The sequence below is a fragment of the Coenobita brevimanus genome, chromosome 57 (assembly GCF_032717465.1).
Source record: "Coenobita brevimanus isolate Jiangsu-jjx chromosome 57, ASM3271746v2, whole genome shotgun sequence".
Classification (NCBI taxonomy): Eukaryota; Metazoa; Arthropoda; class Malacostraca; order Decapoda; family Coenobitidae; genus Coenobita; species Coenobita brevimanus.
Genome location: NC_137010.1, coordinates 50054026 through 50078378, shown reverse-complemented (window position 1 = coordinate 50078378; position 24353 = coordinate 50054026). Strand labels below are relative to the sequence as shown.

At 41.3% G+C, this 24353-nt stretch overlaps 1 protein-coding gene across 1 annotated transcript in view; it reads right to left on the bottom strand.

The window, feature by feature from the left end:
• Msh6 (DNA mismatch repair protein Msh6) overlaps window positions 1-24353 on the bottom strand; it is a 746240-nt gene that overhangs the window by 198943 nt on the left and 522944 nt on the right. The window contains exon 17 of the mRNA XM_080274091.1: window positions 175-330. Within this exon, the coding sequence (XP_080130217.1) occupies window positions 175-330 (156 nt within the window). The remainder of the gene's footprint in view (window positions 1-174; window positions 331-24353) is intronic.

The following is a 24353-nucleotide window of genomic DNA, read 5'->3' as shown; positions in this document are numbered from 1 at the left end:
GACTGAAGAGCAGTATGTATGTATAACTGGGCAGATGTGTAGGATGTATGTATGACTGGGGAGGAGAGTTGCCCAGCTATATCAGTGCACCTACATGATTGCATCTCTCCAGCACTGGAGGTATCATGAATAAAATAAACAAATACGTCATGATGGAAAGACCCAAATACTGACCTTGGTCCCAAAGTATGAGCACTGTTCCTTAAGATACGCTGCTAGCCTGTCCTTTGTAGTTTTAATCTGTCTCACGGCCTCATCATACTCTGCATCCACACCCGGACAGGGGATGATCTTGCCTTCTCGTTCTGCCTCACTGTGATCAAATGCATTCTGCCACAAGAACACTATTAATTACAATAAGTCATTGATTTAGTCACTCATTTAAAGCCACTGTTTTGTCATCAATCAGGCAATTGGTTTACTGTCGCTAAGACATTTGTATTTCACTATTACCTATGTAGCTGACTGCCAGTTCTCCACAATCTCCAGCAGCAATTATGTGCATGAAGGTGAGATACTGTGGAACAAATGACTTATTTACACATACACACAAGCACGCACGCACATACCCACGCACACACACACACCGCACACACACACACAAAGTGAAACATGAGAGAGGGCAGACGTGTATCACCGTGCTCTGCCCAGCTGCATCCAATACCAAAGTGTATCTATAAATGAGACATGCTCAGTAAGCTAAATTACTGATGATTTAATATCACAGAGTAAGTAAGAGCAAAAAAGTAAAGTCCAAAGAAAGTATATCAATAATCAGAGCTGTAAGGAATTTGTGGAGTAAGTAAATAGACAGGCACCGGGTTAATTACAACAGACGAGTGCTGGGTAAATTTTGAACACTGACATAATAGAGATGCTAAACCGTAACTAGAAAGTATCTCTCCGCAAGATGGTGTACTTTCAAGAAGTGCATCTTGGTATGAGGAAGAGAAACAGTATGAACAAAATGATGATTACACAGACCTGGTGGAACTGGTTACATTTAATAAATTAGCAGAGAAAGTGATTAATCAGGTGGAAACTCTTAAACTGGAACTGGATTAAGTATGGAAGGAACTGTACCAACAAAAGGAAAAAAAATGAGGAACTGGTAAAGGAACTGAACAGAAAAGATGCAACAATAGGTGAGCTACAAGCTGAGGCTGACATTCTGAAGAAGAAAATGAATGAAATGGGAAATATAATAGCCACACATGAGAGAGTTTTGAAGGAGTACAATAATGATAAAGACATAATTTGACAAGCAGGTAATCTGACAGAACAAAGCAGACACTGATGAGAAGATAATTCAGGCAAATGAAATGATGAAAAGTTACACAGAGGAAGTACACAATACATGGGCAGAAGTAGCAAAAACAGGTCAAGATCTACAAAACAAGGTTGAAGCAAAAGACATGACAAGAGAAATGAAAGAAATCAGAAGAAAAAACCCAAGGCTGATTATGGAAACAGCTGGGATTAACAAATCTACAGCCATCATTGGTAAAGATGAAGAAGAAGTAAGCAATGGAATCACCAGAGATAACAAGGAGATGGTAAATATAATGAACATATTGAAAGCATTATCAAAGGAAATTTGTGAAAAAGATGTAGAGGAATTTAAGGGGCTGAGGAAACATGAGAGAAACAAGTCAAAGCCCATGAAAGTAACCTTCCAAAGTGTGAACACTGTATGGTATGAAAAAATGTTAACAAACTTGAGGAATCAGAGAAATACAAAGAAGTATGGATAAAAAGATGCCTAACTCATTAGGCATGGGGATTACTAAAAGAAAAGAGGGAAGAAGCAAAAAAGAAAGAATGCTGGAGGGTCAGATGAAGAAAGTACATTTTTTTACAAAATATGAAAAAGGCACATAAACAGCAGGGACTAAATAAAAGTAAGATGGTAAACTCAACAATGTCAAATATGTGAACAATATGGCAAAGCTGATGTACTCAAATGTAGATGGAATGGTATCCAAATTATTAACCCGCCCAATCCCGACATTTTCTGGACAGTGGTACGCCCCAGTCCCGACATTTTTGGACCTTTTTTTTTTTAGGCTCAAACATTCGCTTTTGGTGAGAAACATCGAAAATTCATAGAGAAATCGCTCACCTGAGGTTTAAAATACTCAATCCAGGTACAAGTACCTCCTTACCTGACTGGGTTTTCTAACAGGCTGGCACCAAAGAAAACGAGTTCTATGGGAGGGTAACTATTTTATCCACTCATAAACAGTATTTATTTATTTACTTGGTATGAATTTATATGTAATACAAGAGTATATTGGTTTTCAAACAGTAATATAGGCAATATAAGCATTGTTTCACTCACTAACTCATCACCATTCATGAACTTTTTTTCCCACATTACCTGATAATCATTTCTGACTGTTTCTTCCTCTAATGCTATGTAAATTTTGTCCTCCACATTGTCATCGATTCGGGAATCACTCTGGCCCTGAATGTCTTTATTGGCCAGGTCACTGGTAACTGGTGAATTGCCAAGACAATGGCATGCGGGGGGGGGGGGGAAGGTTATGCAGTGTAAGGCATTGTCCCTGCTTGGCATCTTGTAGAGGAATAGAGGAAGGTGTCCCGTGTATACGTGCCAAAAATCACTCGCGAAAACACTCGCGAAAATTGAAAATTGTGCAAATTAGGGACCTTGCAATGTTAACACGTTAATTTACGTCTCCGGGATATGAGTGCACAGTGCACATCATGTGAGAAAGTGAATTCACGTCTCTGCGACAAGGCGGGTTAAAGATAAAAGACTAAATCATAAAAAATAAGCTTCATATTATTTGTCTAACAGAAACAAAATTAACCCTAAAGATATCAAACGACTCCTTAAATTTGGATGAGTACAATATTTGGCAAAGAGACAGAAAAAAAAAAAAAAAAAAAAAGGAGGAGTTATGATACTAAGAGAGAAAAGCATCCAAGTCAGAGATGGAACTTGACATACCCTCACAAGTAGAATCCATTGCAGTACAGATTTGTACGCTGGAATATAAAATAATTGTGACAAATTTATATCTGCCAACCAAGACAAAGACATGGGGCACAGGTGAATATGGAGACCTGGCAGAATGACAATTCTTAGTTTAAGAGCCCTACTATATAGAACGGAAGAAATATAAACCGGAATGCTCTGCATGTTAGAAGCTATGAAAATTGTTGGATCAAAAGCTTCTGGATCTCATACAGGAAATTTTTCCAACACAACATATAAATGAGAACACCAGAAAAAGAGGACCAGAAGACCCCTCATTATAATATCCCATATTCACTAGGCAAGAAAATGAATGTGACAATATGAGGCCCCTAATAACATAGTGTACCGAGCGCCACTGCAAACGGAACCGTGTTAAGTATACCACTATGTAGCCCAAACCCTCTTTGATGTGGAAAGCAACCACGAGGTACAGAAAGGAACTAGCATTAGGGTCCAAATTCCCCTTCTGTAACATGGTCTTACTACCTGCTTCACCTCAGTGCGACGACAAGCCTTCATGTGGTCACAGCATGTACCAAATGTCTCCCAGCAACATGTCTGGTGTTACCAGATACTAGCAGTTCTTTATGCTCACAGCCACGCATTTTTTTCATAGCATTATTAATTATTGTACCATTATTCTAACATAATGGAATATATTAGCATAAAATTGCATGATTTTAAGGGTAAGTTAGCCATAATGTACAGAATATGGGAAAGGCAGAGAGCTCAGCATGACATTTGCAACTGTGTTCTGGGAATCTGTCGCGACATGACACAGTTTTTTGTTAACCAGCCGGCCTAGAACACTGCCTGGATTAACTGGCTATTTTCAGGCTGTTTTAGTGTTTTTTCTCATTGTCTTGAGAACATGAGTGACTCTAGTAGTGAGCAAAAAGCTGCTGGTCCATTTCATTACCGAAAACAAGCTTACCATTATTCCCAAATGGCTAAAATGAAAGATTCTTTTGTTTAAAATGGTTTTTAATTTCTGAAAATAGTATTATATACATCTATTTTGCTTTTGTAAACATTTCCCATTGATATCTTTGGTTGGTTTGATTGTTAAAAATGCTTGCTTAGAGTATGTTTTGTCTCTCAATAAACACACTGGAGAAAAATGCAGCTATTGTTGTACCTTTCAGAATGCTACTAATTTCTCTTCTACCAAGATTAGCATGACATGAAAGTACGAACTTCAAGCTAAAATATAAAAAAAAAAGCACTAAAAAATATTCACCAGTTCCAAAGTTATGGCATTTTGAAAGTTACGCAACTTTAACTGCGTTTTTCTCCGTTTTCAACACGTGGCGTTCGGTACACTATGTTATTAGGGGCCTCATATAATCTATCGCCACCCACTCGGCAAAAATGATCATACAACATTAGACTACAATTTCAGGATAGCAATTGGTATAGTTAACCCGTACAATCCCGCCATCAGCATGGTGCCGACAGTACAAAATGTCTCGATTAATCTCAGCGACGTGATGGTGCCGACAGCAAAATTCGAGCACTGTAGCACGTCTCAAATTGCTTTAATCTAGCTTAGTTTTCGCTAAGGAGTAGCTTAATGTACTGGCAACACTGTATCCAAGCAGTTGTAGTACTGAGTTTGGTTCTGCGTGGGTGGTTAACATCATACATCAGTGTGCCACTGTCCTTCAGAGAGTCAGGATGTCGCGAAAATCACGCCAGTTTTCCGCCTCATTGGGCTGGAGGAGGCTGTTGAAATTGTCACATGGACCCTTCTGTCCCTTCATTTAGTGATTCTTCAGAAGAGAAGGACCTGGATAACTATTCTGGGGAGGAATATGAGCTAGTGGAGGACACCGAGAAAGGGGAATCCCTCTTTCTCCTCGCCTGTTCTCTCTCATCCCGCCCAGCTGGGTGGGAAAACGTAGCTCACGGCTTGGGAAACTGGGCTAGAAACATGATGGACAGCCATCCTGCACTTATTTCTCCTATAAGGAGTACTTTTTTTTGCTTTTCCTTGATTTATGTCCTTTTGGATTGTTTTCTGCAAATAAAAATTTTATCCATTTTTGGTTCGGGATTGGGTGGGTATAAACTTGCAATAATGCCTGGGACGGTAGGGGTTAAAGATGATGAAAATTACAAAAAGAGCCTAAACTACAAAAAAGGCAGCTATCATGACCTAAAGAGATACTTTAAGAATATAGATTGGGAAAAGGAGCCAAGACTACAAGATATTAATGTTATATGATAAGGTAGGTGAATTTTACCAAACAGGAGTCCAGAATTATGTCCCACAGCACAAGGAAACGGAAATATGGATAAAGAATTGTTTTAACATTAATTCTAAATGCAAAAGAGAAAAGAAGTTTTGCTATGGATCAGATACAGACGACAAAAGAGTAAGAGAGCATTTAACAACTACAAACAAGTAGGAAATGATTATACAGGGATAAGGAGAGAAACTCAAAGGCAGTTTGAGGAAGACATTATAAGTAAAATACTGATCAGCTGAAGTTGTTTTAAAGCTACATACTAAGCAAAACAGAAGTCTATCTATCTATCTATTGCCAGACGCCTCAATCCCGTTTGGGGTGGCCACAAACAAATCGCCTCCAAGTCGCCCTGTCCCCCGCCATTTCACTACCCTGCTCCCAACTCACACCCCCCTCTCTCATATACCTCTCCACCCCATCCCTCCATCTCATCCTCGGTCTCCCCCTCCCTCTTCCACCCTCCACCTCACTCACATACACTCTCTTCGTCAGTCTTTCACCCTCCATCCTCTCCACATGGCCAAACCACCTCAGTGTGTTCCTCACAAGGCTTCCTATCACATCCACATCAACACCACAACGCTCCTTTATATCCTCATTCGTCAGCCTGTCTCTCCACGTGACTCCACAGGCTCCTCTTAAATAACTCATTTCCACTGCTCTCACTCTTGACTTGTGTCCTTCCAACAATGTCCAAGCTTCACTTCCGTACGTTAGAGTTGGTATCACAATACTGTCATGTAGTAACTTTTTTACTTCCATGCTCACTTCCCTGTTTCTTATCACTGCTTTCAAAGAACCAGCAACCTTTCTTCCCTGCTGTACCCTTTCAAGCACTTCACCCTCCAAACCTCCATCCTTACTCATCACACTACCCAAATACTTAAACGTACTCACATTTTCCAATTCCTCACAATCCAACCTCGCTATACATTCACTGACTTCACCTCTCTCAAAGACCATCACTTTACTCTTCCCTACATTCACCTTTAGGTTCCGTTTCTTACACACTCTCTCAAACTCATCCACCAAGCCTTGCAGCTCCCCTTCATCTTCACTCAACAACACAGTATCATCTGCAAACAACAGTACAGGGAGTTTCCAAACACTATCCTCTCTCACCAGGGCCACTCCAACATCCACTACCCTACCTTGTACCTCTTTTATTACCCCATCCATGTACAGATTGAACAACCATGGAGACATGACACATCCCTGTTTCAAACCAACTTTCAAAGAGAAAAATTCACTTAGTTCACCATCCACACGCACTGCAGCCTTCGCACCATCGTACATACTCTTCATAGCATTCAACAACTTCCCATCTACTCCATATATTCTTAACATTTTCCACAATCCTTGTCTATCCACCCTGTCATATGCTTTCTCCAAATCCATGAAAGCCGCATACAACTTCTTTCCCTTCTCTAGAAACTTTTCCACTAAAGATCTAAGAATGAATATCTGATCTACACAACCTCTTCCCCTCCTAAAGCCTCCCTGTTCTTCTGCAACTAATTTCTCTGTTCTTTCTCTAACTCTGTCTATAAGTATCCTACCATACACTTTTCCTATTATACTAAGAAGACAAATGCCCTATGATTACCACACACTTCTTTTTCCCCTTTTCCTTTGTACAAGGGAATAATTATACCTGACTTCCAATCCTCCGGGACTCTACCTTCCTCCCAGGCCAATCTGCACATCTTCCACATCCATTCTACTACTATCTCTCCCCCATGCTTCAGCATCTCACCACACACTCCATCAATTCCTGGGGCTTTCCCCGATTTAACTTTCTTCATTGCTTCCACAACCTCTATCCTACTGATTTCTTCCTGTCTTCTCACCTCCCTCCTTCTCCCAGCCATTCCCCAGCCACTTATACTCGCATTACTTCCATCCTCTACGTTCAACAATTCCTTAAAGTGTTCTCTCCATCTGCTCACTTTTTCTCCCTTCTCCACTAGTAATCTACCATGTTTATCTTTCACTCCCCTGCTAACTTCACTTCCACTCTGTCTTACTCTTTTCACTTCTCTCCAGAACATTTTCTTACAGTCCCTCCACTTTACACTCAAATTCCTTCCAAATTCCTCATCCACTCTCTTCTTACTCTCTCTTATTAATCTTTTCACCTCTCTCTTCCTTTCCACATATAACTCTCTCTTCCGCCTCTCAACTTCTTCCACGCCCCTATTTCTCATCCATTCATTGTATGCTTTCTTCTTTTGTGCCACAGCCTGTTTCACCTCTTCAGTCCACCACGCTGTTCCTTGCACCCCCCTCCGTCTTCCCTTCCTTCCACACACCACATCACATGCTGCACATATTTCTTCTGTAAATATCTTACACAAACCTTCCACGTCTCCCATCTGCTCCAATTCATATTTGCCCAATCGTTCCTCCACTTCTCTCTTATACTCTGCCTTTTTCTCATCCTCTTGTAACCTTTCCACTCTCCTTGCAACTACTCCTTCCTCTCGTCTTTCCCTTCTTCTATTCCTCCATCTTACTTGCATCCTAATTCTGGCCACCACCAAGTAGTGGTCAGAAAGTCCACTCCCCCAACCTCTATACACTCTTGCATCCTTTACACATCTTCGCATCCTTTCATCCACACACACATAATCAATCATTGCCTTCCTTTCATTCAGTTCAAAAGTAAAAGATAAAATACAGTCCTATCATGGATGAGTGGAAAATCTATATCAATGCCGAAGATATTTGAGAAGCACTGTATACAACAAAAATTTCCAACTAGTTTTATGAAAGAAAGTAGATTTGAAAGAGATGAAAATGAACAAGAATGCCCACACATATTAACAAATATGTATACTGAAACAGGAGGTCCAGGAAGCAACGAGGAAATTAGAGAAAAGAAAAGCTAAGGGTCCTGACAAGATTTCATGGTGGGTATTACTGGAATGTGCAGAAGAGTTAAGCAGACCAATACATTTAATATTCAAAGAATCCCTAAGACCTAAGGCAAGGTAAACTACCTAATATTTGGAAGAAAGCAAACACTGTGCCTCCTTTCAAGAAAGGAAACAGACAAACTCCACTTAACTACTGACCGGTATCAGTGACCAGTGTCGTATGCAAGATTTTAGAAAAGCTGATATGAAGAATTTGGGTAAATCACCTGAAAAAACACAATATGATAACAGGACGACAATTCAGTTTTAGAGAGGGAAAATAGTGTGTTACTATCCTATTAAGCTACTTTGATAAAGGTGCAGAAATACTACAGAAAAGAGATGACTGGGTAGACAGCACATATTTGCATTTCATGAAGGCATTAGACAGAGTACCAAACAAACGACTTCTATGGAAACTGTACCATCAAGGAGGAATTCAAGGTACCATATTTCGTGGCATGTAAGACGCAGCATTGTGAAAGACGCACCTTAATTCTGGAAGGGCAGTTCTGTGAAAAAAAAGTTTGCCCAAACCAGACTGCATTAAGGTTTCTTGATATGAGCCATTACCACACAGATACACACTCACCTTTCAGAATCTATTCATTACTGATCATCAGCCTTTGGTTTCTTTTTTTTTATATACAAAGAATGGTACAGGAAAAGAAAACAATGCCCCTTCTTGACAAAACGTAACTGATATGAGCCACTATCACTTAGATACACACTAACCTTTCAGAATCTATTCAGTACTGCTCATCATCCTTTAGTTTCTTCTTTTATGTACAAAGAATGATACAGGAAAAGAGAAAAGAAAACAAAACCCAGAATACAAAAATAAAGTACAATGAATGTTCACATCAGTTCATTTATCCTAAAAGAACCCCACACCTGTTACGGAATTTCCTCACATTGCCTTGACTCAAGTGTCATATCAAACTACTACCATCATTAATTTATGCACTGTCACTAACCTGTAAATACCTCCACAAATAATATAAAAATGTAGCACTTGTAAATACACATTAAACAATAAAGTTACAATGTTTTACAACCAAAGTTCAATATAGCAATATAACAGGATAGACAGCTCTCTTTACCCTCTTCTCTCAGTATCATTCCCTCAATGTCAGCTATGTTTGCCTTGCAGCATCAACAATTAAAAATGCATCCTTCACTGATCATAATTTACTATAAACAGACATTCATTTTCAAAACATATCAAGTATGGTGAAAACATCCATTATTACACCTTAGTAACACTGCTGCCTCCCAGTCACTAGACAGCAGTCTCTACCCTTCCTCTCAGTATCACTTCCTCACTGTCAGCTATGTTTGCCTTGCAGCATCAACAGTTAAAAATACGTTCTTCACTGATCACAATTTACTAAAAACAGACATTCATCTCAAAACATGTCGAGAATGGTGAAACTATCCCTTAGCAACACTGCTGCATCCCAAGCGCTAGACAACTGTCTCTACCCTCTTCTCCCAGTATCACTCCCTTACCGTCAGCTGTTTTCCTTGCAGCATCAACAAGTAAAAATGTATATATCACTTATCACAATTTGCTAAAAACATCCATCCATCTCAAAACATTCAAGAACTGTGAAAACATCCATTTTTGGTCTTAACACTGCTGCCTCCTAGTCTCTACGGTACACACACACACACGCACACACGTGTACACACCACACGCAACATTCGCTCGCCTCTGAAACATTTACATCAGTCAGTTTGGGAGTACCCAGTGGCTTTATTATATGCCAGCCAAAAACATCAAAATGTATTTGGTTGTTCAGTATAAATATCATCACTTAAGGACATGAAACATCTCAAACAATTTATTCATCCAAACATCGTCAGTGCAAGACTAAAGGTGTACAGCACCATTGATCCTAAATTTACCATGGTTGCATCTGTCATGATCACCTAAAACCTATATTCACTTCATATTACTGACATGGTGAAAATTTCACTCGTCTTCAAATCCTGAGAATTCATCACTACTTTCCCCGAGTCCTGAAGCATCACTGGAAGTGTCATCACCACGGTCATCATCACTGTCTGTTTCACTGTCACTTTCATACAGTAAATGATCCTCAGTACCATCCATTGAATTGCTTATACCACACGTCATACGACTTTAACCTGGCAAACGTTTTAACTGAGCACTGGCGATATTCAGACTTAGGGCATTTGATACAGCCCACATTAACCTCCTCAGTACATGTTTCCTGAACTGAATAAAATCATATGGCGAGCATGAATAAACTACCCTATAAAATACGTTGCTGGGCTGAAGGGATTATAATAAGCAGATTATCAGTCCCCTACCTGACTATTCCCACTCCTACCTCCTTAACTACACCCACACCAAACTCTCACCCACACCCTTAGGATTCGGTCGTTTCGGCAGTGACATCCAAAATGGCAAACGATTTTACAATCTAACCTAACCTAACCTAACCAATAAGGACGTTACAGCCTAAATGATTGCCATCGCCGATCATGAGAGCTTTGCTTACGCAGCAGAGATGCGGAGAGTGAATCATTCTGATCGCTTCGTCTGCTAAGAATACAGCAGAAATGGCGGACGCTGATATGAATGCCCGTCAGGCACTGCTATTTCAGATATTTATCAGTTACGCTACTCAGTGAATTTTATCCTATTTTCATAACAAAATACTATAACTGGGTGTGCCCTGAGTTACATAGACATTGCTAAAGTACTTCACTTGGCTGAAAAAGTGAAGCTGTAACTTCCGGCAGTACTGTTTAACGTTACAACTGTTTTTCCTGATTTTCGCCATTGGTATAATAAGGCTGTTCACTTCTATGATACTCTTGTCAGGCATGAAACAAAATGTCACTAAGAGAAGCCAACCATATGAGGGTGATTGAATTTCCATATGCGACAAAAATCAATTCTCATGACTTGTCAGGTTCGCTTGCCAGCATCTCTCCAGTATGACTGCTTTGCTAGTTAGTAAGTGGATGGCAAGCAAAGTGGTTATGATTGCCTTTCAGAAGGTTAGCAGACAGTTCACCAGTGAGCATGTTAGCTTGCTAGAGGAGGGTGTACGCTAGACGCTAAACTGCTAAGTTGCTAAACCGCTAAACCCCTTGATGGTATTGGCCAGTTGAGCTGAAAAAAAAAACGTGAATGCTTTGTGTTCTTGAACTTGCGTGTTTTAATATCTGCTGCATATATACACTCACAAAATGTCACAAAAGAAACTAACCTAATTAGGGTCACTGAATTTCCATACGTGACGAAAGTCTGTTTTGATGACTCAGCAGTTTCACTAGCCAGCATTTCTCCAGTATGACTGCTTTGCTAGTTAGTGAATGGATGGCAAGCAAAGTGGTCATGATTGCCTTTCAGAAGGTTAGCAGACAGTTCACCAGTGATCATGTACGTTAGCTTGCTGGAATAGTGCCGATGCTAAACTGTTAAATTGCTAAACCGCTAAATATCTTCACGATGTTAGCCAGCTGAGCTGTAAACAAACCCGCGAATGTTTTGTGTGTTTCTAATCTCGAGTGTTTCTTAAATCTGCTGCATATACACACTAGTGTATATTATTTTTAAAAATAAAATCAAGTCTGTATACTGTAGAAAACACCTGTGGTTGCCAAGCAGTGAGATGATCATCTTTATAAGAGTTTCTTCTCAATGGAGCCAAGCTAACCTGCCTTAGTCTAGCGTGCAGGACACATGGGGATATTTTAAGGTAACTTTGAGACAAAAAAAGTGCGTCTTACATGCTGCGAAATACGGGTAATCTGTACTGTTGGATGCAAGATTTTCTCAATAAAAGGGAAATTAGAACAATGCTAAGAGGTAATTACTCATCATGAAGAGAGGTGGCAAATGGAGTTCCACAGGGCTCGGTGCTGACACCAATTATGATTTTAGTAAATATAAATGACACTGACAACAACAATGGAAATGAAAGCTACATAAATATGTTTGCTGATGATGCAAAAATACAAACAGAAATTACAAACACTGACTCTTGCAAAATGCTACAGGAGGAATTAAATAAGCTTCATGAATGGGGCAATAGATGGCAAATGGAATTCAGCATGGACAAATGACGTTATTAAGTTTGGCCATGTGGAGAGGATGGAGGGTGAAAGACTGACGAAGAGAGTGTATGTGAGTGAGGTGGAGGCCAAGGATGAGATGCAGGGATGGGGTGGAGAGGTATTTGAGAAAGGGGTGTGTGAGTTGGAAGCAGGGCAGTGAAATGAAGGGGGACAGGGCGACGTGGAGGCGATTTGTTTGTGGCCACCCCGAACGGGATTGAGGAGTCTGGCAATAGATAGATAGATAGATTAAGTTTGGTAAAAGTGACAAAAGACCAGAATGGGGCTATTGGTTAGGAGGTTCAACCCTGCATACATCAGAAAAGGAAAAGAATTTAGGAGTGATAATCAATAACAGATAATCACTGGCTGACCACATACATGAAAAAGTAAGGAACATGTACACACTGCTTGCTATTATGAGGGTGGCACTGACATATATAAATAAAGACATGATGAGAAAGATAATAACATCGTTCATCAGACCAACTCTGGAGTGTGTATCAGTAATCTGGAATCCACATCTCAAAAAACACATATATAAGGTTGAAAATGTACAAAGGGCAGTTACAATATGGGGATCAAACTTAAGAGATCTAAGCTATGGAGAAAGACTCGAAAAATTAAACCTGCCAACATTACAGAAGAGAAGGAAAAGAGGAGACATGATTATGTTATACAAATGCATCACAGGAAATGTTATATAACTACATCACAGGAAAAGAGAAAATAGACATAAATGAGTATATAATCTATGGGGAAGCAACATCAAGAGGATATTGCAAGAAACTGTACAAGAAGAGAGGTGATAATGACATAAGGAAATTCAGTTTCCCAAACAGAGCAACTGATCAGTGAAATGTACTACCAAATGAAACAGTGTGTGGCAAATCCATTCTTAAATTTAAAGACATGAATGATAAAAGTGGTTCAAAACACAAGACAGTACGAGTTTGGTTCATTCCTCTAAAAAAACAATTAAGAACACACACAAACATGTTAGGCACATACCCACCACACCAAACATTTTCACAGCACCAAACAACTCTAAATGCACAGTCATATCTAAACCCTGAAGCAACCCTTGTCTCTACGAATTCAGCAAGTACTGGGAAAGAAAAAAAAAATAAAATCCTCGTGAAACTCAGAACAATATTCTATGCAATGAAATGTATTAATGTATGTAACTGTATAATCCAATTCTTTCTGCCCCATCAGGAGCACAAGGGGTTCGGGCTAGGCTAATCAGTCCTGACATTTAAGGTGAAAGTGGCCAGCCTTGGCCACCCAAGTTGAACTTGGTAGCACAAACAGCCCTGTGAAAAAGAGACATCATTGATGAAAAATATTGGCTAGGTACCTACAATCTGTGGACCACCTCTTAACCAGCTAATTTTATTACCCACTGGACTTTTAAATGCCAACACTGGTGCTCAGTCTCACAGTACTGTATACATTCCTAATACCCACAACAAAGAGGCATAAGTCAAAATACCAACACTGGTGCTCAGTCTCACAGTACTGTATACATTCCAAATACCCACAAAAAAGAGACATAAGTCAATAGGAAGGAAGCATTAAGGTGGCAAGGAATTTAATGCAAGCCAAGGAGGGCAGTAAAAGGAGCATTACATCCTCTGAGCTAGTGAACAGGGGTTTTATTCTAAAACCTGCCAAGTTACTTAACTATCAGGGTGTAGTGCTTGAAGTTTCAAATAGCACTTATTGAGGAGGTTCATGACACCTCAAAACAAACTGCAATTTCCTTCAGGGAGAGGATTAAAAAAAACTGACTTGTACCTTCTATATGAGCAGAAAGGATCCTGTTTAACCCCTAAAACGTGGCCATGGACAGCTGACCCCCCCCCCCCGTGTGGCGGGGTTGGATCGCGGTCTGAGTACCTGTAGGAAAATATTAGCCAAAAATCAGAGATTAACCCTAGAACATTATACTTGGTATGGCAGATAGTACTTACATTCAGCTTTCTTCAGAGACAGGTGTTGAGCCTTCGTGGACTACCCAAGGACTTGTGGAGACTTGCAAAGTTGGGTAACAAAATCTTCACTTTCACACCTCCAGCAACCTGGTTTCCCCTCTACCACAGCCTCATTCTGTCACAGTAAACTTTATACTACAACATACAGGTAGTTTGGAATCCGTATTTGTACAATAAGCACTGAAAATAAGGCTAAAATCAAAGGAGCATACGGCCGACATGCAGCGCGGCAGCGGTCTTCCCGTCACTCAAACATTTCCATTTTCACAACTAAAAACACTTATACTGCATTATTTTCAATCATGGTACTTCCCAAAGGCTTGCATGTCACTATTACGGCAATAAAATTCACCGTCACTGCCAGTAATGTGAAGCGGGAATGATAAAGACCACCGCGGCGCGCTTTTATTCTGCCTTATGCCCGTCACTTTATTCTCGTTCCTGTCGGCCGCTCGCACTGACTCGGAAGAGCTAGAACTCGCCATAATGTCACTTTGAAAGCCTGCGGTAAACTGACGCTAAACAAGGGAAAACTGCGCAAGAAAAAGCTAGCGTGACAACTGGGGAAACAAGCGTTTCCTATTAGCATAAACTGCTTGTGAGAGGAGAGTGCAGATTGAAAGTTCTGAACAGTCAGCGCGCTGCCATATATCACGCCAGGCTGGCTGGGCCGTGGTGGTGGGGTGGGGGGGGGGATACTTGGCAACAACGGAAGTCAGTAGTACAAAGGTCAAGTATGCTAATTGTAGCTAAAGGGTGGAAGTACTGATAGACAATACCAGCTGCAACAGGCTTGCCCATGTTTATTCAAAATTAACTCAAATCGCAAACGCGACGATCCGCCGTTATGTCCTTTTTGGCGATCATCGCAAAAGCGACGATCCGCGTTTAAGGGGTTAAAAAGGGGAGAACAAACCAGAAGACTAGTTGTTTATCTCTTGAGGACTGAAAGGTATCATCAGAAGAATAAAGCTCTAGAAATATCACTGTTAAGGCAAGAAATACAATGGGAAAGGGAAATTATAGTTATGATGTTGTATGCTGATGACTTAGTGTTGATTGCAGAGAATAAAAGAAGGTGGAGGAAAGATTCAAGAAGTGGAGAGATGGTATGACGCACAAGGGCATGAGAGTAAATGCACATAAAACAAGTGATGGTATCTAGGGCTGGCTGCAGTACTGTCAAAGAGGAGGAAGAGTGGCCATATGAGGTTTGCCACAAGACAGTGGGAGTATGTCCATCTTGGGCAGTATTTGTGATAAGCAGGTGCCTTAGAGATGTAGTGGTATTAGAGGTAGACTGCCAAGATAGTGCTGATTCGTGTGTGTGGTGTGTTGGGAAGAACATGTGGAAATTGTCAGGCATGAAAAGATTTTCTTGCTGGCAAGTCTCTTGAGCATGTGGAAAAGTTTTGTTATTTGGGATATATGTTATGTACTGGAGGAGGGGCTGGAGCTACCTCTGAGGCTTGTGTGAGGAGAGGTTAGAAGAAGTTCAGAAAGCTGTTACCTCTCCTGACATGTAGAGGGCTCTCTCCTTCCATGCTAAGGGATCTCTGTATGTGGCATGTGTAAGGATTGCAGTGCCATATAGAAGTGAGACCTAAGCAGTAAAGGAAGAGGACATTCGTTGGCTCAAACATGCAGAAATGACAATGATTAGGTGGATGTGTAGCACATTCTTAAATGCAAGGTCAGGGGGGGGCTAGGTTTAAGACTGAAGAATTGAGAAGATATTGAAATGAATTGGTGCTGTGATGAGGAGAGATAGAGGGATGGCAACTCTGGAACTGTCTTCCTGCGTCTGTATTTCCTATTGCCTATGACCTCCAGTCTTTCAAATGCAGTGTGTCCAAGCATCTCAAAATGAACAGATCTTGAATTTGGCTCTCTGTTAACCTGCTTTTGTTTTTTTCTTGGGGGGAACAATATGTGGGCCTCTGGCCTTTGATTTCTTCTTGCATGCATTAAAAAAAAAAAGGGGGGGGGGGGGCTTGGAAAGTTAGAATGAACAAAGGATACGGCTGTGGAAGGCAGACCGTAAAAGACCTGGGATGAGGTCACAGAGTGTGACCTACCGGATAAGGGACTGAATAGGGAGGCTGCCAGAAATCAAGCAGCATGGAGAGCTGCCATTAGGTGACCAAGACAGATGCATGATATCATGTTGGAACCTTTATAAACAAAAATGAAAACGAACTAAGTCAGGATTTAAATGTATAGTATGCATTTCCTATTCCAAAATAACAGACAAAAATAATAAACTCAGCTAACACGCTTGTTCTCAAGAATCCACAGATATTGTTGTTAGGGAATACTGAGCAACCTTTTAGTACATGACCAACTGGGTGGGAAGAGGTATCATATCCTGCAAAACATGGGAACTAAAAATAATACTACATGAATAACTGCTCGTACAGGCAGCATTTCCATGGAGATTTCTTTGATCCTAGCTGACAGCACTTGTGATGTTAGAGACGACATTACACGCAGCCCCAGGCATCCTCCTATGAGAGATTTTCAGATGTACAAGCTGCTAGACATAAAGAAACACCCAGCCAACCCCAAGAAAGTGCATCTGTACTGTATTTGAAGCACTGAACCCTTTAACTGAATTAGTATCTATGTGGAATAACTGAAACAAAATGGAGAGGAGAAAGTGTGAGAGAATGGGAGTATGGATGGGGTATATGTGCAGGAGTAGATGAGAATGAGAGGGCAAAGGAAGGAGTATGTATAGTTGTGAGTAAAAGATGGAAGAAGAGCATAAGACAGTATGGATCAGTTGGGTCAAGGATTGTGTGGGTAAAGTTGAAAGTTGGAATACAAATGTGGGTGATTGTGTGTGTGTACGTGCCAACGCAAGATCGTGCTAGAAGAGTGAGAGAAGAGTTCTGGACAAATGTGGAAGTGTGCATGGAAAAGTTTGGAAGGAATGAGAGAGTGTTTTTGATTGGTGATATGAATGGTAAAGTTGGTAATGTGAAGGTGAATGGAATAGTTGGTGAGTGGGGTGTGCCTGCCGAGATAGATGAGAATGGGAGTGCGTTAGTGGACATTTGTGCTGGAAGGGGGTTGGTGATAGCCAATACCCTCTTCAGGCATAAAATGATCCACAGGTATACATGGTGAGTGATGAGAAGGGTGGGTGGTGAACTGAATGAAAGGAAGGCAATGATTGATAATGTGTGTGTGGATGACAGGATGCGAAGATGTGTAAAGGATGCAAGAGTGTATAGAGGTTGGGGGAGTGGACTTTCTGACCACTACTTGGTGGTGGCCAGAATTAGGATGCAAGTGATATGGAGGAACAGAAGAAGGGAAAGACGAGAGGAAGGAGTAGTTGCACGGAGAGTGGAAAGGTTACAAGAGGATGAGAAAAAGGCAGAGTATAAGAGAGAAGTGGAGGAACGATTGGGCAAATATGAATTGGAGCAGATGGGAGACGTGGAAGGTGTGTGTAAGATATTTACAGAAGAAATATGTGCAGCATGTGCTGTGGTGTGTGGAAGGAAGAGAAGACGGAGGGGGGTGCAAGGAACAGCGTGGTGGACTGAAGAGGTGAAACAGGCTGTGGCACAAAAGAAGAAAGATATACAATGAATGGATGAGAAATAGGGGCGTGGAAGAAGTTGAGAGGCGGAAGAGAGAGTTATATGTGGAAAGGAAGAGAGAGGTGAAAAGATTAGTAAGAGAGAGTAAGAAGAGAGTGGATGAGGAATTTGGAAGGAATTTGAGTGTAAAGTTGACGGACTGTAAGAAAATGTTCTGGAGAGAAGTGAAAAGAGTAAGACAGGGTGGAAGTGAAGTTAGCAGGGGAGTGAAAGATAAAAATGGTAGATTACTAGTGGAGAAGGGAGAAAAAGTGAGCAGATGGAGATAACACTTTAAGGAATTGTTGAACGTAGAGGATGGAAGTAATGCGAGTATAAGTGGCTGGGGAATGGCTGGGAGAAGGAGGGAGGTGAGGAGACAGGAAGAAATCAGTAGGATAGAAGTTGTGGAAGCAATGAAGAAAGTTAAATCGGGGAAAGCCCCAGGAATTGATGGAGTGTGTGGTGAAATGCTGAAGCATGGGGGAGAGATAGTAGTAGAATGGATGTGGAAGATGTGCAGATTGGCCTGGGAGGAAGGTAGAGTCCCTGAGGATTGGAAGTCAGGTATAATTATTCCCTGTACAAAGGAAAAGGGGAAAAAGAAGTGTGTGGTAATCATAGGGGCATTTGTCTTCTTAGTATAATAGGAAAAGTGTATGGTAGGATACTTATAGACAGAGTTAGAGAAAGAACAGAGAAATTAGTTGGAGAAGAACAGGGAGGCTTTAGGAGGGGAAGAGGTTGTGTAGATCAAATTTTCATTCTTAGATCTTTAATGGAAAAGTTTCTAGAGAAGGGAAAGAAGTTGTATGCGGCTTTCATGGATTTGGAGAAAGCATATGACAGGGTGGATAGACAAGGATTGTGGAAAGTGTTAAGAATATATGGAGTAGATGGGAAGTTGTTGAATGCTGTGAAGAGTATGTACAATGGTGCAAAGGCTGCAGTGCGTGTGGATGGTGAACTAAGTGAATTTTTCTCTTTGAAAGTTGGTTTGAAACAGGGATGTGTCATGTCTCCATGGTTGTTCAATCTGTACATGGATGGGGTAATAAAAGAGGTACAAGGTAGAGTAGTGGATGTTGGAGTGGCCCTGGTGAGAGAGGATAGTGTTTGGAAACTCCCTGTACTGTTGTTTGCAGATGATACTGTGTTGTTGAGTGAAGACGAAGGGGAGCTGCAAGGCTTGGTGGATGAGTTTGAGAGAGTGTGTAAGAAACGGAACCTAAAGGTGAATGTAGGGAAGAGTAAAGTGATGGTCTTTGAGAGAGGTGAAGTTAGTGAATGTACAGCGAGGTTAGATGGTGAGGAATTGGAAAATGTGAGTACGTTTAAGTATTTGGGTAGTGTGATGAGTAAGGATGGAGGTTTGGAGGGTGAAGTGCTTGAAAGGGTACAGCAGGGAAGAAAGGTTGCTGGTTCTTTGAAAGCAGTGATAAGAAACAGGGAAGTGAGCATGGAAGTAAAAAAGTTACTACATGACAGTATTGTGATACCAACTCTAACGTACAGAAGTGAAGCTTGGACATTGTTGGAAGGACACAAGTCAAGAGTGAGAGCAGTGGAAATGAGTTATTTAAGAGGAGCCTGTGGAGTCACGTGGAGAGACAGGCTGACGAATGAATATATAAAGGAGCGTTGTGGTGTGGATGTGGATGTGATAGGAAGCGTTATGAGGAACACACTGAAGTGGTTTGGCCATGTGGAGAGGATGGAGGGTGAAAGACTGACGAAGAGAGTGTATGTGAGTGAGGTGGAGGGGGGAAGAGGGAGGGGGAGGCCGAGGATGAGATGGAGGGATGGGGTGGAGAGGTATATGAGAGAGGGGGGTGCGAGTTGGGAGCAGGGCAGTGAAATGGCGGGGGACAGGGCGACTTGGAGGCGATTTGTTTGTGGTCACCCCAAACGGGATTGAGGCGTCTGGCAATAGATAGACAGATAGATAGTATTCCTTTGTCTATCTATCTATCTATTGCCAGACGCCATAATCCAGTAAGGGGTGGCCATTTGACACCAAGTTCGTTGTTTTATGGGGAGGGGCACTAACCTTCCACTAACCCACTTGCTGACACGTAGGGAGCACGTATGGTTTGGTTATATGGTTACCACCCTGAGTTGTAAATGGTTTCTTGGCTTACAGGAAATCATTTGACCTGTCACTCAATGTAAAGCCACCTGTAAAGGAAAGGAAAGCAATAAGAAGTGACAAGAAAGATGGGAGAAATAGGAAGAGAGGAGGGCAGGAACAGAAAAAGAATGATAAAGGCTAAGGAAGAAGTAGGCAGCACTACATCAAGTGAGTGGATGATGGTCGCCACCACTACCACACCTTTCCTACCACCTACCATTCCTTTGTACCTGGAAAAAGCCCTCTACAACCACCTGACATAATCCTACTGTATATACTGTAATCCATGTGCTACAGAATGTTATATGATATGAATGGATATGTACTTACATGGTTACTACTGTCAAACATAACCCTGTACAAAATGGCCACTGAACATAACTCCATATAATCCTAGCATTATTATGTGTTATTCAAATTTTGTTGCAGAGTCTGGCTTTCTATAAGTGTGTAATTATAACCTGGTATGTATACTAATCCCTTGATTATAGCGGGATGAAAATCAGCACTCCTGCCATTATACGGTACGTATTTTTAGGCTGAAAAACATCATTAGCAAGCGCCTCAGCTGATTTCTGCCAACAATGATGATGCAGTGGCTGTGGTTTCTGATTGCTGTGAGGGATTTAAAGATGAGGCCATGGTGGTGGAGATCACTAACTCTCCATCTCCAGGCCTCAGAACCCCTTACCTCAAGACCATCTCGTCTTTCTATGGTACGTGTTTCTTCCTTACTGCTCCCTTTTTATCACTTTCTATTGACCTTACCATGCCTATGCGTGTTTCTGGTACTTACCATACCAGTATGCACGCATTCAGTGGATCTAAACTGTCATAAAAGGGAAAATTTGGCCATGCACTTAGAGTGCCTAGTACCAAGTAAGGTAAATCCCAATGGTTCTGTGTATTCATTACCACACAATTCCGTTATCACATGCTATGTTTCGTACAAATTATCTGTGATAACCAAGGGATCACTGTATCTGTTGGGTAACTAGTCACACATGGTAACTCTATACAATAACAGCCAATTAACATAACCACCTATAACCTATGTGCTTTTAAGTGTCATTAGAATTATTTTGCTGGTGTTGTGCTTGTCTGTCTGTGCAAGTAATACTGGTTATGTGCTGGGGAATGACAAAAGTCATACATGATAACCTTGAACAGAATGGCCATTAGACACAAACCCATATACCCCTTGTGTTACTAAGTGTTATCCAATTTCTGTTGCACGTAGTGTGCTTTAAAAGTGTAATTTTGACTGGATATGTACAATCATTGAAAATAAAAAGATCTATCTATCTATCTACTGCCAGACGCCATAATCCCGTATGGGGTGGCCATTTGACTCTGAGTTATTTGTTTTACAGGAAGGGGTACTAACCCTATACCAACCCACTTGACACGTAGGGAGCATGTATGGTTTGGTTATATGGTTACCACCCAGCGTTGTAAATGGTTTCTTGGCTTACAGGAAACCATTTGGCTTGTCACTCAATGTAAAGCCACCTATAACGGAAAGAAAAGCAATAAGTAGTGACAGGAAAGACGGGAGAAATAGGAAGAGAGGAGGGCAGGCACAGAAAAAGAATGATAAAGGCTAAGGAAGAAGTAGACAAATAAATAGTTACTTCGTATGGAGTTCACATTTTTTTTTTTTTTCAGGGTCACTATTATTTCTTGGGGCTATGATCGCACATCTGGCAGCACCTACTGTCTCCACCTCTTCAGGAACGTGTGTGGGAGTCAGTGGCTTCCATGCTGCCATGAGGAGAGGTTGCTCTATATCTATATATATATATATATATATATATATATATATATATCTATATATATATATATATATATATATATATCTACAGTATATAGATATATATATATATATATCTATATATATCTATATATATATAGAGAGAGAGAGAGAGAGATATATATATATATATATATATATATATATATATAGATAGATAGATTTTTTTTTTTTTTTATGCGAGGAAGAAGGAACCAAAGGCCATGAGCCCGCAGTAACAGTTCCCTCCAAGAGAAAAACAAAATACAATATAGAGCCAAATTCAAGATCCGATCATTTTGAGATGCCTGGACACACTGCGTTTGAAAGACTGGAGATCATAGGCAGCAGGAAATACAGACAGAGGGAGACAGTTCCAGAGCTGACCTGTTGCATAAATGAAAGACTGGGAGTAACGGTTAACTCTTGCATTAGAGAGTTGGACAGAAAAAGGATGAGAGTTTGCTGCCAGACGGGTGCTACGCGCCCGTCGTAGAGGTGGAGGAATGCAAGCAGACAGTTCAGAGGAGCAGTGACCATTAAAGTAGCGATAGAAAAGAGATAAAGATGCAACAGTGCGGTGAAGAGACAGAGGTTGAAGGGAGTCAGTAAGAGGAGGAGAGTTAATGAGACGAAAAGCCTTTGACTCCACCCTATTGAGAAGAGCTGTATGTGGGGAGCCTCCCCACACATGAGAGTTGTACTCCACACAGGGGCGGATAAAACCCCTGTATAGAGTCAACAATTGCGCAGGGGTAAAGAAAGAGCGGAGTCGGCTTAGCACACCCAATCTCTTGGAAGCAGATTTCACAAGAGATGTAATATGGTCTTTCCAAGATAGGTCCCGAGTAAATGAAACCCCAAGCATGTTCAAGGATGATGCAGGATTAAGCTGAATATTATTAAACATTAGTGGGTATACCTGTGGAAGATTTTGTCGGGTTGATAGGTGTAAGAACTGAGCCTTAGATGCATTAAAGACAACCATATTATTTTTACCCCAGTCAGAGATACGAGCCAAGTCAGACATTAGGTGTGCCATAGCCTCATCCCTTGTTTGTTGAAGTAACTGTTGAGATGGACGTTGCGGGAACCGAATGGAAAGGTGAAGGGTGGAGTCATCAGCGTATGAGTGGATAGGGTTAGATGTACAGCTTAGAAGATCATTGATGAATAAAAGGAAGAGAGTTGGTGATAGGACAGAGCCCTGAGGAACACCACTGTTGATAGATCTAGGAGAAGAACGATGGCCGTCTACAACAGCGGCTATAGAACGACCAGAAAGGAAGCTAGCGATGAAGGCACAGATAGAAGGATAGAAACCGTAGGAGGGCAGTTTGGAAATTAACGATTTATGCCAGACTCGATCGAAAGCCTTTGAGATGTCAAGTGCAATGGCAAAGCTTTCGCCAAAGTCCCGAAAGGAGGATGACCAGGAGTCTGAAAGGTAGGTGAGAAGATCGCCAGTGGAGCGTCCATGACGGAACCCATACTGACGATCGGAAAGAAGGTTGTGATAGGAAAGATGCCTTAAAATTTTTCTATTAAGAATTGACTCAAAAACTTTTGAAATACAGGACGTTAAAGCAATTGGACGATAGTTGGAGGGTTGGGAGTGGTCACCCTTCTTTGGGACTGGCTGAATGAGAGCAAACTTCCAGCAAGAAGGAAAGGTACAAGTTGACAGACAAAGACGAAAGAGTTTGCCTAGGCAGGGTGTAAGCACAGAAGCACAGTTCTTGAGAACAACAGGAGGGACCCCATCAGGCCCATATGCCTTGTTAGTACTGAGGCCAGTGATGGCAGAAAATACATCAACTGAAGAAATTTTAATGTCAGCCATGAGGAAGTCAGAGGGGGGAAGTGATGGAGGAACAGCACAGGAATCGTCTAAGGTAGAATTGGAGGAGAAAGTCTGTGCGAAGAGATCTGCTTTATCAGTAGAAGAAATAGCTACAGAACCATCAGAGTAGAAAAGAGGAGGGAAGGATGATGAGGTAAAGTTGTTAGAAAGATTTTTGGCAAGATGCCAGAAGGGGCGGGAAGAATTCGAGTTGGAGAGTTGAGAGTATTTAGTATGGATGAAATTATTTTTAGTAGAGCGAAGAACAGACTTAGCACGATTCCGGGCAGAAACGTAAAGATGATGTGATTCAGGGGTGGGTTGGCTCCGGTACCTTTTGTAGGCCCTCTCCTTGTTGCGGACAGCATTAGAACAAGCGTGATTAAACCAAGGCTTTCTTGCGCTAGTCAAAGGATATGAGAAAGGAATGAATGCTTCCATGCCCGAGAGAATAACCTCCGTAATGCGCAAGGCACACTCAGATGGCTCACGGCCATGGAAGCAATAATCATTCCAGGGAAAATCAAAGAAGTACTGCCTGAGGGCCTCCCAGTCTGCGGCTCCAAAATGCCACAGACGACGTTTCCCTGGAGGGTCCACAGGCCGTACCGGAGTGATCGGACAGGTTAAGGTAATAAGGTTGTGATCGGAGGAGCCCAACGGAGAGAAAAGATTAACAGAGTAAGCAGAAGGATTAGTTGTGAGGAAGAGGTCAAGTATGT